General features: G+C 61.1%; 2 protein-coding genes across 2 annotated transcripts; one reads left to right on the top strand and one right to left on the bottom strand.

The window, feature by feature from the left end:
* Positions 1–198: 198 nt before the first annotated feature.
* BESB_055740 (uncharacterized protein) lies at positions 199–5,133 on the bottom strand (the record flags this gene model as incomplete). Its single annotated transcript, XM_029364009.1, has 6 exons — positions 199–879; positions 1,401–1,958; positions 2,285–3,145; positions 3,694–4,449; positions 4,660–4,734; positions 5,122–5,133. The coding sequence occupies 6 exons, from the start codon at positions 5,131–5,133 to the stop codon at positions 199–201; spliced, it is 2,943 nt and encodes a 980-aa protein (XP_029219932.1).
* A 2,030-nt stretch (positions 5,134–7,163) lies between these two features.
* On the top strand, positions 7,164–12,904 carry BESB_055750 (uncharacterized protein; the record flags this gene model as incomplete). Its single annotated transcript, XM_029364010.1, has 10 exons — positions 7,164–7,255; positions 7,697–7,767; positions 8,057–8,175; positions 8,371–8,515; positions 8,876–9,088; positions 9,780–10,937; positions 11,316–11,416; positions 11,709–11,762; positions 12,429–12,503; positions 12,821–12,904. 10 exons carry the CDS (start codon positions 7,164–7,166, stop codon positions 12,902–12,904), a joined length of 2,112 nt encoding a protein of 703 aa, XP_029219933.1.
* Between the last annotated feature and the right edge of the window lie 2,307 nt (positions 12,905–15,211).

Below are 15,211 nucleotides of genomic sequence, written 5' to 3' on the forward strand. Positions count from 1 at the left end.
GCGGGATCGCCTCGTCAGCAGGACGTCAGCCTTCCCAGCGCCGCGTCGGTCTCCTCTGCTCTCGCATGCCTGGAAAAAGAGCGACGCTCTCCAATCCGTTGAACCAAGTCCTCCGCTCCTTGCGTCGGGCGCAGCGGTGTCCGCCCCGCCCTCTACTTTGTTTCTCCCCCCGCGCCCCCCCCCTGGCTATGTTTATTCTCATCTTTTTTGGAATTCAAACTCGGCGTCCATTTCGGTGGCGAGGTGTTGGGCGGCTTCCGTTTCTTCGCGTTCGATCTGCTGGATCGCCTCCAGGCGTCGCTGCTGCTCTTCGTGTGCCTCGCGCTCGTGATACAGCTGCAGCTGCTCCTGGACGAGGTGAAGCTGCTCCTGAAGTAGGTCATACTGCCGCTTCAGCTCGCCGAGCGAGGGCCTCCGCGGCTCCCCCTCCTCGACTTTGACGCGCTCGGCGGGCGGCGCCTGCGTCTGCGACCCCGAGGCGCGCCTGAGAGCCACGACGTAGGGCGGACTCTGCGGGTCTTCGTCGCGCAGCAAAGCACGAGCTGACAGCGGCGGCGACCCGCCCGCGACCCCCGGGAGGCCTGCGTCCCCAGTCGGGAAGGTGGATGGCGGCGGCGGCAGGAGCAGCGTGTCTTGCCCGCTCGCCGCGAAAGCGCTGTAGCGGTCGCCGCCGCCGCGCTGCAGCTTCGTGCGGAGCGCTGGCGGCAGCGACGCCTCGGCCTTGGCCTTCAGCTCCTCCGCCAGCCTTTCCTTCGCTGCCGCCATCGAAAGCAGCAGACGCTGGCGACTCCGCGCCACGCAGGACGCCTGCTCCCGGTGCTGTCGCACCTCGCGGAACAGCTGCCGCGAGCGCCGCCAGTCCTCGCAGTGCGCCAGCGGCTGAAGACAAAAAACCCACGCAGACAAAATGCGAGACCTGACCGTCCGCGAGGCAGGCTCTTTACCCCCCCTTCCCCTCCCCAGGCGCCCCATCGGTGGCAGGATGAATCGCGTTTCACAAAATCGTAACTGGCGTTCGGGCACGCCCCTCCTGCGCGTGGAGACACAGACGTGTGTGCGGTCACACGACCGCACGAGGCCTCGCAGGGCGCCCACCAAAGAACAGGGAACGTTTGGTTTTCTTGCAAACGGTTTTGGTTTGAGTGAATTATGCATCCAGGTAATATCGCGAATCATGTGTTCAAAGACGACGGCGACTTATACTTTGATGATAGCGACGCATGGCCTAGCTGGATTGCAGGACACCGCCAGCCCACTGCTTGAGACAGCTGAAAGTGCTGGACTTTAGTGTCACGGTAATCGTGTTTGCGTGGAAGCTCAAGCGCCTATGCAGCGGCAAAGAGGCCTATCTCCCACAGTCCCGCCTATGCCACGCCGCCAGCCTCTCCCGATAGACCCACATGGTCCGCGTCGTCGTCCGCGTCGCGCATCGTCGCTTCCCGGTTTTCGGCGCCGTCGCGGAAGGCGTTCGCCTGGTCGCCGTCGGGCGCCTCGAATGCCGGCGGAGACACCGAGAGTGTCGTCAGGACCCGCGAGGGCTCGCCGGTGCCACCGAGGCCCGCACGCGGGCGCCCAGGCAGCCCCTGGGCCTCCTCGGTCGTCAAGCGGAGGCTGGAGGCTTGCGAGGTCAGCCGCGCTCGTTCTTGATGCGTCGCCGAGACGAACGGCGGCGCGTGGGAGGCTGTGCGCGCGGCTGAGGCGGCAGCGCCGTCGCCGAGGGCGTCTCGCGCTCCAGGCCCGCCCCCCGTGGCATGGGGCGGCGAGCCGCGGCGAGGCGGATGTACGAGTTCCTCCGCCTGGCGCTCCTTGATGTCCGCCATCGACCGCAGCTGGCGAGCCTTCGCCCCTGTGCAGCAGGACGCCTTGTCGCGGATGACTTCCGCCTCGCGCTGCAGCCGCTGGACTTCTGCGTAGACGCGCGGCGGCAGCGTCGCCAGCGCCCGCGGCGAGAGTAGTCCCTGCGGCAGACAGCACGCACCACACGCAAGCGACGCGCCTCAGACACACAAGGAGCAACTGAACTAAGACAGCGGAGGAAAGACGCGCGAGAAGCCGCTGGACGCGGGAACAAGCGTGCAGCGAGGCCCGGCACGGAGAGGACTCATGCACTCCGGAACCCCCAGGGGCTGCGGACGACGAAACGAGAGAAGAGAAGGCGCAGCTGCGATGTATACGAGACTGGAGTCGAAGCATCCGACACAAGCCCCTTGACGCATTGGTGTCGGCGTGTTTGCGACGCCGAACAGACAAGCGAAGAAAGCCTTCAAAGTCCGCCGCCACGTACGTTGATGAATCGGTCTTCCTCTCGGCTGCCGCAGGGTCGCGCGTCGCCCCAGGCCGCGTCTCCGGCGGCGCGATTCTTTCGCGTGACGGCGGCGTCAGCTGCGACGTGCACATCCGCAGACCGCCGTCTACCCCGCCCCGTCTCACGCGTCTCCTCTCGCATCCAGGGCGCCGAGTCCGCGGTAGTCGCTGCCAGAGGCGCGCGGGGGTCTCCTCGCAGGCCGCCGCCGCCGTGGGGGTCTGTCGCCCCGTCGTCGCTGGCCGCGTCCGACAGGAGCTCTGCCTGCTGCTCCTTCCGCTCGGCGACCGTGAGAAGCGCACGCCGCCTGGCGCCGCGGACAAGCGCCGCCTTGTCCCGCGCGACGGCAGCTTCTTCCTGCAGCTCGCGGACGCGGGCGCTGCGCCGGCTCTCGCCGCCGCTCTCCGCCGCAGGCTTCCTCTCGCCCCCGACTCCAGAGGGCGACGCCCCGCGGTCTCCGCGCCTGCTCGCGGCGTCCACTTGGCGAGAGCACCAGAGACCCTCTGCTCTCGCGCGCACGCCCGACGGCGAGAGGCGCCCGTGCGGCGCGTCGAGCAGCGCATCCACGGGCGGGCGAGCGACCGCCGCTTCCGCAGCCTCCCAGGCGGCGTTGAAGGCTGCGAACGACGAGGCGGGTCGCTGCGAGGGACTCGCGGGCGGCTCGCAGCCCCGGTGCAGAAGAAGTTCCTCTGCCTCGCGTTCCTTCTTTTCAGCAACCAGTAACAGGCCGCGCTGCCGCGGGCCTCGCACGCACCCTGCGCGGTCGCGCTGCTCAGCCGCCTCCCGACGCAGCGCGTGCGCGCGCCGTACCCACGGCGGGTCGAACGGAGAAGGCTCGCCAGCCTGCAGACAGAAAAAAGAAAATATAAACAAATCGTCCGCGTCTTCGCCGACCCCCCCCCCTCTCGGCCCCCTCAGCGTCCACAGACCCCGCAGCGGCGGGCTCAGAGGGCCTTGCGCGCAGAGCGACGCGCGCGTCTTGAGAGTTTTGACGAGGGCGACAACGAGGTGGTGTTAGCTCAAGAGCGCAGGGCCGAGAGTACGGAAGCGCCCGGTGGAAAACGCGAGCGCGCGGGCAGTTAGAAGACTCTAAGAGGCGAGCCGCAAAGACCGCAGACACGAAGAAGGGCAGGTCATGCAAAAAACCTTCGCTCGCCCGCGCGGACGTGTCGGGAAGCAACGGGGCAGAAGAAACGAAAAAAGACAGTTACGTATAAACATATAGATATACATACACAGATAGAAAGAGATAAAAACAGACATATAGATAGATAGAGATTGGAAGGCGAGCAGGCTCCTCCTCCCCCAGGCGTAAGCGCCATGCTCTACGGCACGTCTGGAATGACGGCGTGGATCTCTATCCCGGGTGCTTCTGCGTTTTCAAATCTTACTCCCATGTCGCAGCTGCCGTTGGCTGTGAGTCCCTCGCCGCAGCCGTGCGCGACTCCGCGTCGCCCGGAGGGAGAAAACGGTTCCGCAGCGACCTGCGTCTGGTGCGGTCGCCCGTCTGCACCGGGCGGAGAGGCCAGAAAGCCTTCTGCCTCCACCCCTGGCCTCATCGCCGCGGCGGGCAGTCTTCGCTCCAATGGCAATTGAAGGCCCTCGAGTCCCTCTCTCGAGCGGCGACCGCCAGCGAGGTCTTCCTCGCGCAAAGCGTGCGCGGGGTACGCGAGCCTCGCTGGGAGGAGTTGAAGGCTTCGCGGAGAAGACGCGAGCGCGGACGAGCCGAGCTGCGGCAGCGCGCCGAGCGGCCTACAGTTCTTGTTGGCGGGTTGCAGGCGGCGGCCGCCCTCGTCGCTGCGACTCGCCTCTGGGGCGTCTCCGCGCGCGCGCGGACTGACTCTGGGCGCGCTGAGAGACGCCTCGCGCTCGGCGGCCTCGGCTGCCGCGAGCAGCGCCTGTGCCTGGGTCTCCTGTATCTCCGCGAGGGACAGGAGGCGCGACCGCTGCGGCTCCGCGCACAGGCAGCTCGCCTTGTCGCGGCTTTCCGCGGCCTCCGCGCGAAGCGCCGCCGCGCGCTCGCGACACCAAGACAGCGCCTCCGCGGACGAGTCTGAAAAGAAAAACGGGCGCGGAGACTCCGCCGGCGATGCAGATCCACTCGAGAAAGGGGCTCGCGACGACGCCACCGCTGGAGAACCGCAGCCCTGAAAAAGAGGAGAGGAGCAAGAGAAGAGACACGCACACGCGTGCACAGCAGCGACTCCAGGGGAACGCGCGGCCGCCGCTGTACCTTCTCCCCTCAGACGCACCCGGAGCGTTTCTGCTCGCCGCGAAGAAGCAGAACGGAGGCTGTGCAGACTGGTACGAAGACGAAAGAGAGCAGAAAGCGCCCTCTGCCTGGGGAGCCGACTCACCGACTCCTCCCCGGAGTGCGCCCCGGCCGCGCGCGCCTCCGCAGCGCGCCGCCGGCGTTCATCTCGTCTCTCTATCTGCGGAAAAAGAAAAGACAAAGCGAAGACGGGAGCGAGACGCGTTGGAGCCGAGGGAAGGCGGGTGCGTGATGGCGACGCACGAAGGCGCAGCTCACCAGTCGATCTGCATCTTGTTCTGTGCATAGAAGAATCCACCTCCCATAGAGCGAAAGATTCGCAAATCGGCAGCGGGATGGAGATTGCCACCGCGCATACCAAAAACGTCCCGACGGCAGGGAAAGGATGGAAAGAATACGCAGGCCAACGGCGAGGCGAGTCGCTGTGGCAAAAAAGGGAAGGGAAAACCTCCCCTGGCGCGACGTCTGGCGAAAACAGGCAGTCTCTGCGGCCTCAGCCGCCACGGCCTCTGTTGAGGGCGGCGGCGCCGCCTGCGCCGAGACTTACGAATCCATTCATGGCTACGCGGGCGCAGAAGGCAACGACGACTGGTGGGGTGGCGGCGCTCAACACACATTCCCGGTGTTCCTAACGCAGCCTGTTGCGTCGTCGCGCGTCCTGCGTTTCTCTCGAAGAGGAGGCGGAAGTCGCGGAGAGTCCGCAGAGCTGTTGGAGCGATGAATCGGATTGAAGATTTCAAAAGGCGATTAGGGAACGCCCCGGAAACGCGCACACTAGAGAAGAGAGGTGCCTGGCGATGAGAAGATGAGCGCCCAGGCGGGAGAACGATGCACACCCCGCAGCTATTGGCGTTGCGACGTCGCGGCTCCCTCAAATCTCTAGCAGCGGGGAGACGGCAAAGAGGCGCGCAAAAAAAAAGAAAGATGGGGCTGCGCGAAAAAGAAAATTGCGGCTGAGGGGCGGCTGAGACACCAGCCAGAGTCGCGGCAAGTCAGGAAAGGCAAATGCGGAAGCGAGAGCGTGCGGCGCGGCAGCTGAAGCGAGCGAACGGCATACAGAGATGCTTCGCTTTTCCTGTTTCAAATGAAGAGAGTTGTGTGAATACCGAATTTGGGTAGAAGCGTGCAGCTGAGATGCAGAGCCAAAAATAGCTCGCGAATCGCATCCCGCAGGCCGCCAGAATCGAGGAGAACGGTTGAGAAGAAGGAGAAAGCAAGGAAAGCGGAAGGCCATCGTCACCGGGCTCGCTTCCCGTTGCTTCGGCATCAATGAGTCTGCGGATTAGTTGCACTTTTCTTGAAAAACAAGACAAGAACTCTTTCTAGTCCACTTTCCGCCCCGTAGCCCGTAGCCCGGAGAGCGAATGCAGTGTGGATTCAGCGTGCTTCTCATGAAAAACGTCAGCTGTGCGCGCTGTTTGTCTTGCTCGAGTCTACTGTGTTATGGCTTCGTGGCCTGTCACTATAGCACGCGTCCTTGTTGCCGCGATTCACTCAGAGTTTTTCAGAGGATAGGGCTTCGTTCGCAGCAGTGTGATCAACGATTTCCATCGTATGGAGAGACAAGTGGCTGGAAAAAAAGGCCAAGCGCGCACTTTCACAGCGTCCGGCGGGTCTCGGCTTATATCTGAGGGCGGGAAAACGACTGCATAACGTAAAACGACTGCATAACAGAAAACGATTGCATAACGGTCTCTGAGGTAGACGTGATGGGTGGGACCTGACCGGTGCGAGCCCACCGAGTCCCTCTTTTTTTCTTCTCTGTTCTTGCGGGGTGTGGAGTTTTGTCGAACACAAGAGGTTTCTCGTGAGACTGTGGAAGTGGTGGGAGCAGAAATTTGCTTTTTTTTCGCTCTTTGGACAAGACAGAGCCGTCACCGTGGAGGTTCGAGGCAGGATGGACTGGAGGCAGCCGCCAGCGTGCGCGCAGGTCTCAGGTTGAGAAGTCGAATGCGAAAAAACGGCCTTCCGGCGGGCGACACCTTTCGCCTCTAACTGGAACGCGCGCGGCTGAGGGGGGAGGATGACGAGGCCTCGTTTTTCCTCTTCTTTTCGAAAAACTGTGTCGGAGGAGCGAGCTTTATTCTCTTTTTTTGCCTGCAAACGGCGAAGCATCTGCGCGCGTTCGACGAGAGGTCTCACGCTCTGGAGCGTCTTTTCCTTTTCTCTTTTATGCCTCGCCCGTCTTTTCTCACGTACTCTTCTTTTCCGCCTGCTTTGTGGGAACGGGCTACTGAGCACATCCTCGATAGAAACCGAGCTCTTGTCTGTCGCGCCTTCTTCGACTTTGCTTCTCGTCTCTGCGGTTCCTCTCTCTCCACGCACCTTCTTTCCTGCCTTCGCGCCCTCTCGTCCCTCGTTTCTGTCTCGGTCCTAGATTTTAAGGAACCAGATTCGTCTCCGTTCGCGTGCTGCTTTTCTCCGCGCCGAAGCCGTACTCTGCCTCTCGCTCTACATGCCTGCGTTTGCCTCCTCGAGGCATTCCGGTCTCTTTGCATGTCGTTTCTTCTCTCCAGTCTCATCGCTGGTCTCCTCGCTTCCCCCCTTTTCCGCCCGCGATTCCTCGCTTGAAAATCCCAATCGCCCACCATGGCGCCGAAAAAGAAGGGCATTTCCGTCAATCTGCGCGACCTGCAGCGCGAGATGGGCGTCGGCCTTACGCTTCTCCCTTCGGCCCCCAAGTGAGTGGTTTCATCTCCGACTGCTTACGCGGCTTCTTCCTCGCGCAACCCCGGTCTCTTCCCGCTCTAGACTTTCTTTTCCGCGCTAGGGCCAGCGCCGCGGGGCGCGCGAGTCCCTCTCTTTTCTGCGAAGTAATTTGACGGATTTTTTCCTTCTGTCGTCTGTCTCCATCGCGCGAGAGAAGAGCCGTGGGCGGAGCAGTGTACCGCTCTTCGGGTCGCGGAGAATGCGGGCCACACACGTTCAGAGCTCCATCTTTTCTCGAGAAACCGGTCTCTTGGATGGAGGCGCCGACGCGTCTGCGGTGTACGTACACCGTGTGCCGTCGGAGTCGGCTGGGGGGGATGACCACGAAGGGGCGCCAAACGCGTGCGTGCGGGAGGTGGCGTGTTTTCTGCAGTTTGCTTGTTTTTTCACTTCTTCACGGCTGTCTCCTGCAGGCCGGTCGACGAGGCGGCGCTGGCTGCTGCGGCAGAGAAGGAGCGCGAACGCGAAAGAATGCTGGGGCCCGGTAAGGCTTCGAGTAGTCGAAATCAAGCGTGGAAGCATCTGTGCGCGTCCGCAGAGGGGGGTTCTCCGCCCAGCGTGAGGCGAGACCAGAAGGGGCCGCCGCGTTGGCGTTTAGCATTTGAAAAACGAGCCGACTCGCGGCTCGCGTGCAGGGCGTCGCTGGAGCGGCGGATGCAGCAGCTGTCATGCTCCTGCGCGCCGTAGGGAAGCAGAGGGACGAGGCTCCGCGTACTTCGTTGAGCAGTTTCCGCGACTCCACATCGCGTAAGCACGCTGCCATGCTTGTTCAGGCGGCGGGCGTTGGGCAGATCGCATGGATGACTCTGATGACGACGAGTGGCGCAGAGAGAGCGAAGGCGCGAACTTCGGCGGCCGCGGCGAGGGCGATCGACGCGAAGGAGGCAGAGTGGTGAGCGAGGCAATCAGATCTCCCCAACGTCGATCCGCGGCCTCGAGCGTTCAGCGTGCATCATGGGGTCGGCGGCGACGAGGCAAGGTGAAAAAATTCTCGTTTTTTGAGTTGTTCTTCAGTCCAGACTGAGCCGTCTCTCTGGCGGTCAGGCGTGGTGGCGTTGGTGTGTGGCTCGTTGTCCTCTCTCTGCAGCACCAAGAAGTCGAGCTCCCCGACGAGCCCTGGAGGCGCTCGGCGCCTCTGCCGCCTCGCGACCAAGAAGGCGGCGAGCGAGGCGGCCGCAGGAACTGCGACGAAGAAGAGGCAGACCTCGGCGTCCTGCGCTCGACATCTAAGGGTGAGAGAAAAAAAGATGACTCCGCCTTGCCCGTCAAAGCGGGACAGCGAGTACAGAGCCCACGGAGCGGCGATGCGTATGTCGGGCGGTGCCGCTGAGAAGAGGTTAGCTGTGCTTTCACCGCCGTCCTCAGCACCAAATCGCGAAGTAAGAACCGTGCGCTCTGAGGGCGTTCGCTGATAGCTCAGCCTAACTATGAATATTTTCCTTGTCAAGAAGCTGGCAAGCGCGGAGTGACGAAGCCGGCAGAGGTCGAGAGAGACAGCGCTGCGAGTGGGGAAAGAGAGTCGTGAAGCGTGCGCGGCCCGAACGCGGTGTCGAGAGGTCACGCGACAGTCTCGAGTGCGTTTTCTTCTGCAGTCAACCCCGCAGGCGCGGGAGGCGATCCGGCGCGAGGCGGTCGGGGGGAGAACGCTGGGCGTCATCACGAAGAAGATTTAGACTTTGGCGAACTCCGCAAAGCCACGGTGCAAAGAGAGGGTGCACCCGCCAGCCAGAAGGGCGCCCGCGAGTACGATGACGCGCTCGACTTCGCCGCAGTCAGGGGAAGGCCGAGAGCCTCGAGTGGACACGGTACGCGAAAAAAGATAATATTCTAAAAATCTAGAATAAAGTGTAGTTTCTTCCTGATCTATTCAGTGAAAGAAATTCTCTTGTTAAAAGGATAAAACGCGAAAGGAAGAGCAAGAAGTCGGACAGCGAGAGGAAGTCGCCCTGCTCAAACTTCGTGCGCGGTGGACGCATATCCATGGGCATGTCTTTGAAAATGGAGCGGCTTTTTGTTTGTTTGTGCCGGTTTTCTCCTGGCTCGAGAGACGAAGTCTTTCCGGTCAGTATGGAAATTCAACAGAATGTGCAATGGCCTGTGAAGCGCGGAGGGGTTTGAGAACTTTCGAGGCCGGTCCGCTTGTCCTTCCACCGGATGGGTTCTATGTTCATACAAAAAGGCAGTTACAAGGACTGCATCTTCCAAGCAAACGGGACTAGCTTGATATCGAAATGCAATGCTTTCAGCTGTCGCAAGGACTCGTGTGAGTCAGGCGCTTAGCATGTATCTACATGTGCGCAGAATCTATTCGCGTGTGCGTGCGCAAATGCTGGAGGTTGCAGCTTGTGTGGACGCATCGCTGTTGGTTTTTTTTTTTCAGATGCGAATTCGGGCGATTCACGTCCGGAGCATCTCCGTTCGTTGCGCAGTCGGCTGAAGAAGGTCGAGCGAGAAAACGTGTCTTCCCCGGTTGAGAACGGCGCGGCGTCTCCGCAGCTGCGGTCAGCGGAGTCGCAGACGTCGATGGAGAGCAAGCCTGGGCGCTACGTGCCGCCCTCGAAGCGCACGCCGGTCGGCGGCCGCAGCGAGGAGAAGAGCCGCGGTGCGACTTCCCCCCCGTGAACGATCGCTTCGCTGCGCTACTCGAGTCAAACGACCGCCCCGCGCCTCGGCTGCGACCTGCCGGCGAGGGTGCCGAGTCCGCAGAGAGCGTGACCGCTGCCGCGCCGAAAGCCGAGAAGAAGGAGACCTCCCCAGAAGAGCCGAAGGAGAAGGAGTGCGCGGCTGAGGATAAGGAGGCCGCGGGCGTCTCACCTGCTTCTGGAGAGAAGGCTGGCGCGAGTGCCGGAAAGTTCGTGCCCAAGTGGAAGCAGCGCATGGAGGAAGAAAAGCAGAGGGAAGAGGCGCGCGCGCAAGTTGCGCAGCCGACAAGGTCAATGAGTCACCTGCAGTCGGGCGGGGCGGAGGAGAACAAGCGGGCGCAGATTTTCTCGCCGTCGTCCTCGACGCGGGTGGAGGAACCCGTGCAGATTCTGCAGCCTGTCCGCCTCGGCTCGCGGAAGGAAGGCGCCGGGCTTGGCGGCAGCTTCGTCAACGGCAAGTATGTCCCCTCTGGCGTCCGCGCGCAGAGTCAGCAGAGTCCCAATCAGCCGCAGAAAGAGTCTGAAGTGCAGAGGTTCTTCAAGGCGGCCGCGGGCTCCGCAGCCGCAGGCGCGGCGGAGGACGAGGAGGAAGCCAAGCGCCGCGAAGAGCTGCAGAAGAAGAAGGATGAGAAGGAGCGCCGCGAGCGGGAGAAGTTTGACGAGCAGCTGAAGAAGCGCGAAGAACTGGTGAAGACGTTGACCTACAAAGAAGAAAACATCCTCAGCCTCGTCCAGGTCCTCGAGAAGGGCCTCGACGACGCGGAGAAGAACAAAGCACTCGGCGTTGAGCAGGTCCTTGCAGTGCTGCAAGACGAAGACGAACTCGCGAGCATCGTCCCCAGCGCCGTCGTCGCCGCCGTCCTGCTTAAGCTCGCGGCGAAGAAGGAAACCATGGAGGAGGTTCTGGAGCTCGTCCAACGCGTCGAGGCCGCCTGGAAGGCGCTCTTCGAGAAGAGCTCCGTCAAGGACAAGGATCAGGTCCTCATCAAGGAGATGGTCAAGATGACCAAAGGTAGGGGAGCTCGGCGCTACAAACTGTCGATAATCAACCAGAAAACTGAAAAATTGGAATTCAGCGAGTGCAGCCAAGAAAGGCGCAAGCTGTCGCAGCAACGTGTCAGCGAATTGCATGTCCTCCTTCGATGAGGTGCCTCAGAGCCGAGAGTTGTTCAACACGCTGCAGGCGGAACGTCTCTCTCGGTGATTCTCTGTAGGAACCGCGAGAAGACGCTCGCGAGAGGCGTCTCTTTTGAGGGCGCTGGTGCAGAGAGAAGAGAGGACGCGTTGCCGCGGCGCCTGAAGGGCGGCGTGTGTGCAGACAGTCTCGGCCGCGCAGTTTGCATGCCGGTCCACGCAGCTGCGAGTGTTTTCTCTGCGCTTCTGTGTGTAGCTGTAAAGTGCCCGCGTCTCTCTTCCTCGACGGCGCTCATCGAGGCCGTGTGGGACGCCATGGTCGCGACGGCAGTCCTCTCCGATACGTCGTTCATCAGAGTGAGCACACACAACGGCTCCGGCGGGTGGGCTGGAGGCGCGTGCGCGAGTTGTTTTTCTCCGACTCCTTGCGCCGCACACAGTTTTTTTTTCGGGGAGTGGGGGGGAGGGGGAAATTGTGAAGTATGTTTATCCCGTTCAGTGGAACTTGAGCGTTGGAAGGCCGGGGGTTGTCTCTCGGGTTTCCTGGCGGAACTCCGATTGCGGCTTACGAGCCTCTTTGTGTGCCCCCTCCGGTGCATGCTGGCGCCCGCGGGGCGACGTTTCGCGTCCTGTTTGCGTGTCTGTTCAGTGGTTCGACGACGATAACGACGACACCGAGGGTCGGACTGAAGTTCTCTTCCAGGTGCGTGAACCCTCCGCTACCGTCGCCCTCGTCTTCCTGTCGCGGAGCCCCCCAGCGGTTGTGTCGCCGACGGGGCGGGCGACGAGGGCTCTGCGCCGGCCTGAGTCTCGAACGGGGGAGGGAGGGACGGGCTGATCGCGCGTCTTGTGACGCTGTCAAGTGGCGTGAGGTGGGGTGTTTCGAAGCCGCTCGGCGTCTGCTTCAGGCTTTCCGCCTCGTGAGGCGGGAGGCGCGGCACGCGAGCAACAGAGATCAACTGAGGCAGGTGCGGGGCTCTCCGCTGCCTGCTTCGGGTCGCGAGTCGATTTAGGTCGCTGGCGCATGCGTCGCCACTGCGATAAAGGCACACTCGACAGCAGGGAACGCGAACGATCTGACGTCTCGCGACTCCTGTCTATTGTCGCTCACACCTTTCTGTTGTGGGGGAGTGCACCTCTCTCTTCGCTCTCGGCCGTTTTGTCGCCTTAAATTTGCTTGTAGAGGAAGGATGTGAAGGGAGGGGGGCTTTCATTCCACGTGGCTGGGCGGCGGTCTCAGGATCCGAATGAAGCGCCAGCTCCAAGGCAGTTCATGTTTTGCTTCTCGCAGGGGAAAGGTCGCCTCTGTCCAGCCCCCCTCAAGCGTCGACACGGGCACTCCCGACGCATTTTTTCTATTTGTCTTCAGGTCCTCACGTGGGCGCAGTGGCTCCAAGGCCAGTTGGAGGGCGCGGACGCGCAGGAAGAGGAAGTGAGTCGAAATGTAGCGACACCTGTTTTTCAGCAAGTGGTTCTGGCCGTCGCGCGGGGTGTGGCGGTCCTTTCCTGTTCGCGGTGGAGTTCCGTGTTCAGTGTAGGGCTCAGGAGAGAGTCTGAGCGGCAGAGAACGTTTTTGTCTCTCACGACAGCCGCTCTGCGCCAGACGCGTGACGCCTGACCGCGCGGGAGGAAGGTAACGGGTGCCCAGAGGGCGTCTTTTCTCCGAAAGGAGAGTCGGGAAACATCAAGTTTCAGCGGGAAAACCGGGTGGCAGACCCGCGTGCGTCGACTTGCTTTTGTATTTCTCTGGTTGTTCTTCAGCCGGAAGCGGAGAACGACGACTACGACATCGAGGCCTTGGTGCCTAAGCGCGAGGGCGAGAAGAGCACGAAGAAGAAGAAATGAGCGGGTAAACTTTCGGCGAATGGACGATGAGCGTCTCGTGAACATGGGTACTTTTCGCGAGCGCGAATGGGTTTTTCGTTTCTTCGAGACGATGCGTCAGAGCGCGAAACCTCTTTACGAGGTTTCGGTCGAGCACAGGAATCCGCTTGGCAGCCGTGGGCTCTGCGGCCCGCGGGAGGGAGGACGGCGTGTGTTGAAAGAGGAGCCCGCTGGCGGATGCGAGCCCTCAAATATCGCGTTTCTAGGAGTTACCCGGGAGAGGGGGGGGTGGGGGGAGTCGTCGCCCGCCCCGTAGCGTCGGTTACCTCGCAGTCCCTTTCAGTCTACAGGGAGGAAAGCATAGCAGACTGACGGCGTTGCCTTGCGTTTCTGCGGAGACGCGGAGACTTATTTACGGGGCTCCAGTTTGCGCAGTTGTTTGCTCAGCCGAGCCTCAACAGGCGAAGAGAGAGCAAGCCTATTTGTTTCCCCCGATCCTTCGACCGAGCATGAAAACAGTGTTTCCTTCGAAGGGAGAGAGACGGCATCACGCGCAATGCAGTTTGAGATGTAGGGTTCGAGTTGCGGCTTGGCGCAAAGGAGGCTGTGCGGCTTTTCTCGGCATTTCTGCTGCTCGTCTGAAGCACGGTTCGCCTTGTGAGAGGCCGCGGTTGACCAGAATCCTAAGCCTTCCCCCCGTGTTTTTCCCTCCTTCCATGCATGCGCACACCCCTGTCGTTGATCTACACGTGTTCACGATGCAGGCAGCTAGGCAAGGAGCATTTTTCGATTCCGTACTTCAGGGAGTTGGGGCGGCGTCGACTTTGGCTGTCGCCCAGCCTCTATAGAGCAAAGAAGAACGGGAAGACGCCACGAAAATCTTTTTTTGTTCGCGTTGGAAGATAGTCTAGTCTCTGAATTGACTCTTTTCCTGTTCACCCTGTAGGGGCGGGCGTGTTTCTGTCCGCGCCGGAAACTAAGAAAGGGAAGTCCTTTCGTCGTCGTGGCGCGGGTCTCAGCTAGCCCGCATGTCTAGAGAGACCAATGCTATGGTCTCCGAGCCAGCAGTCCGATGGTAACGTCCAGTGAATTGAAGTTCAAGACGTTCTTTTGCTTTGATAGCAACATCCTAGTGCTTTCGTTGTCTCAAACGGGGTATTCCGAGGGGGGGAGGGGGGACCCACATATTTGGCATGCTTATGCAAGCCGATTAGGCACGCGGCTGGCGCAGTGTGCAAGTTTCGGCGGTGATCTGGCTTCTTCTCCGTCTCCGCCTCTTTGTGACGCATCTCCTCCCGGTGCATAACCGCGTCTTTGTCTGTCTCGCTAGTATTTGTATATCTTATCCGCGTGCACGTTCTGGAAGCTTGTTTTGGTGAGGAGGATACGCCGGATTGGGTGGCGCTTTTGGCTGCATCGGCTCATCGGCCTTCTGGAGAGTACACGGCGTTGGCTCACTTAAACGGCGCGTCTCATTACTGTTGCCATACCTAAGCTCAGCCATTCTTTTTTAATTCAGCAAATGAGGAAAACCCACAGCGGTTGAAGCAGAGTTTGTGTCTCTCAGGCCACGTCGACATTCTGCGGGAGTGTAGCGGTGCTCCAAATTGGCAGTAACGACGCCGTTAAAGCAGGCGTAGCGTGACTGACGTGTGCGGCGCACAGGCCTCTAAAATGCTAAACAGGCAACGCCCTGCGGAATTGCGAAAATATAAGTAGAACTCCAGCGAGGGACGCGTTGGCACAGCAAAAGCACCCTTGCTAGGGGGCGCCTACTGCCGCCCGGCACAAAACCTCATGCCACACTGGATACATGATCAGCCGCTTCTCAGCAGCAGCAAAGCTGAAACTTGCTGATCGAGTGTTTGCCGGGTCGTGGAGTCTATCGTCACGAGCAGCGCGCTGCTCCGCCCTAGCGGAAGTCTCACTGGCAGTCTTGCCTCAATACGGTCAGATCGCCAAACACCCTCAATTCCCATGGTATACTGTGATTTTATTTGTGTCCTGATACCGCTGTCTGGGGTCGAGGGACACAGCCACGCTTCGAGCTATTTACTCGAACAAAGACGCTAGTGAGCCACCCACACCCAACAGAGAGCAAGCAACACATCAGGCCACTTGTTTCCTAGAGGCAGGACCAGCTGGTGACCCTGTGTGTTCATGCAGAGAGAGAAACGAGGCGAACAAGACCGACAGGACACGAACGCGTTTCTCCCTTCACCGTTGTTAGATGCGAAATCCAGCCTCCCGCGCCATCTGTCCAGTCATCCATGGCAACCCACAGACGCAAGAACTGAAGGGTGAAAGAGTCGCCGGAGGGGAGTCAGA

Source organism: Besnoitia besnoiti, chromosome IV, assembly GCF_002563875.1.
Source record: "Besnoitia besnoiti strain Bb-Ger1 chromosome IV, whole genome shotgun sequence".
NCBI lineage: Eukaryota > Apicomplexa > Conoidasida > Eucoccidiorida > Sarcocystidae > Besnoitia > Besnoitia besnoiti.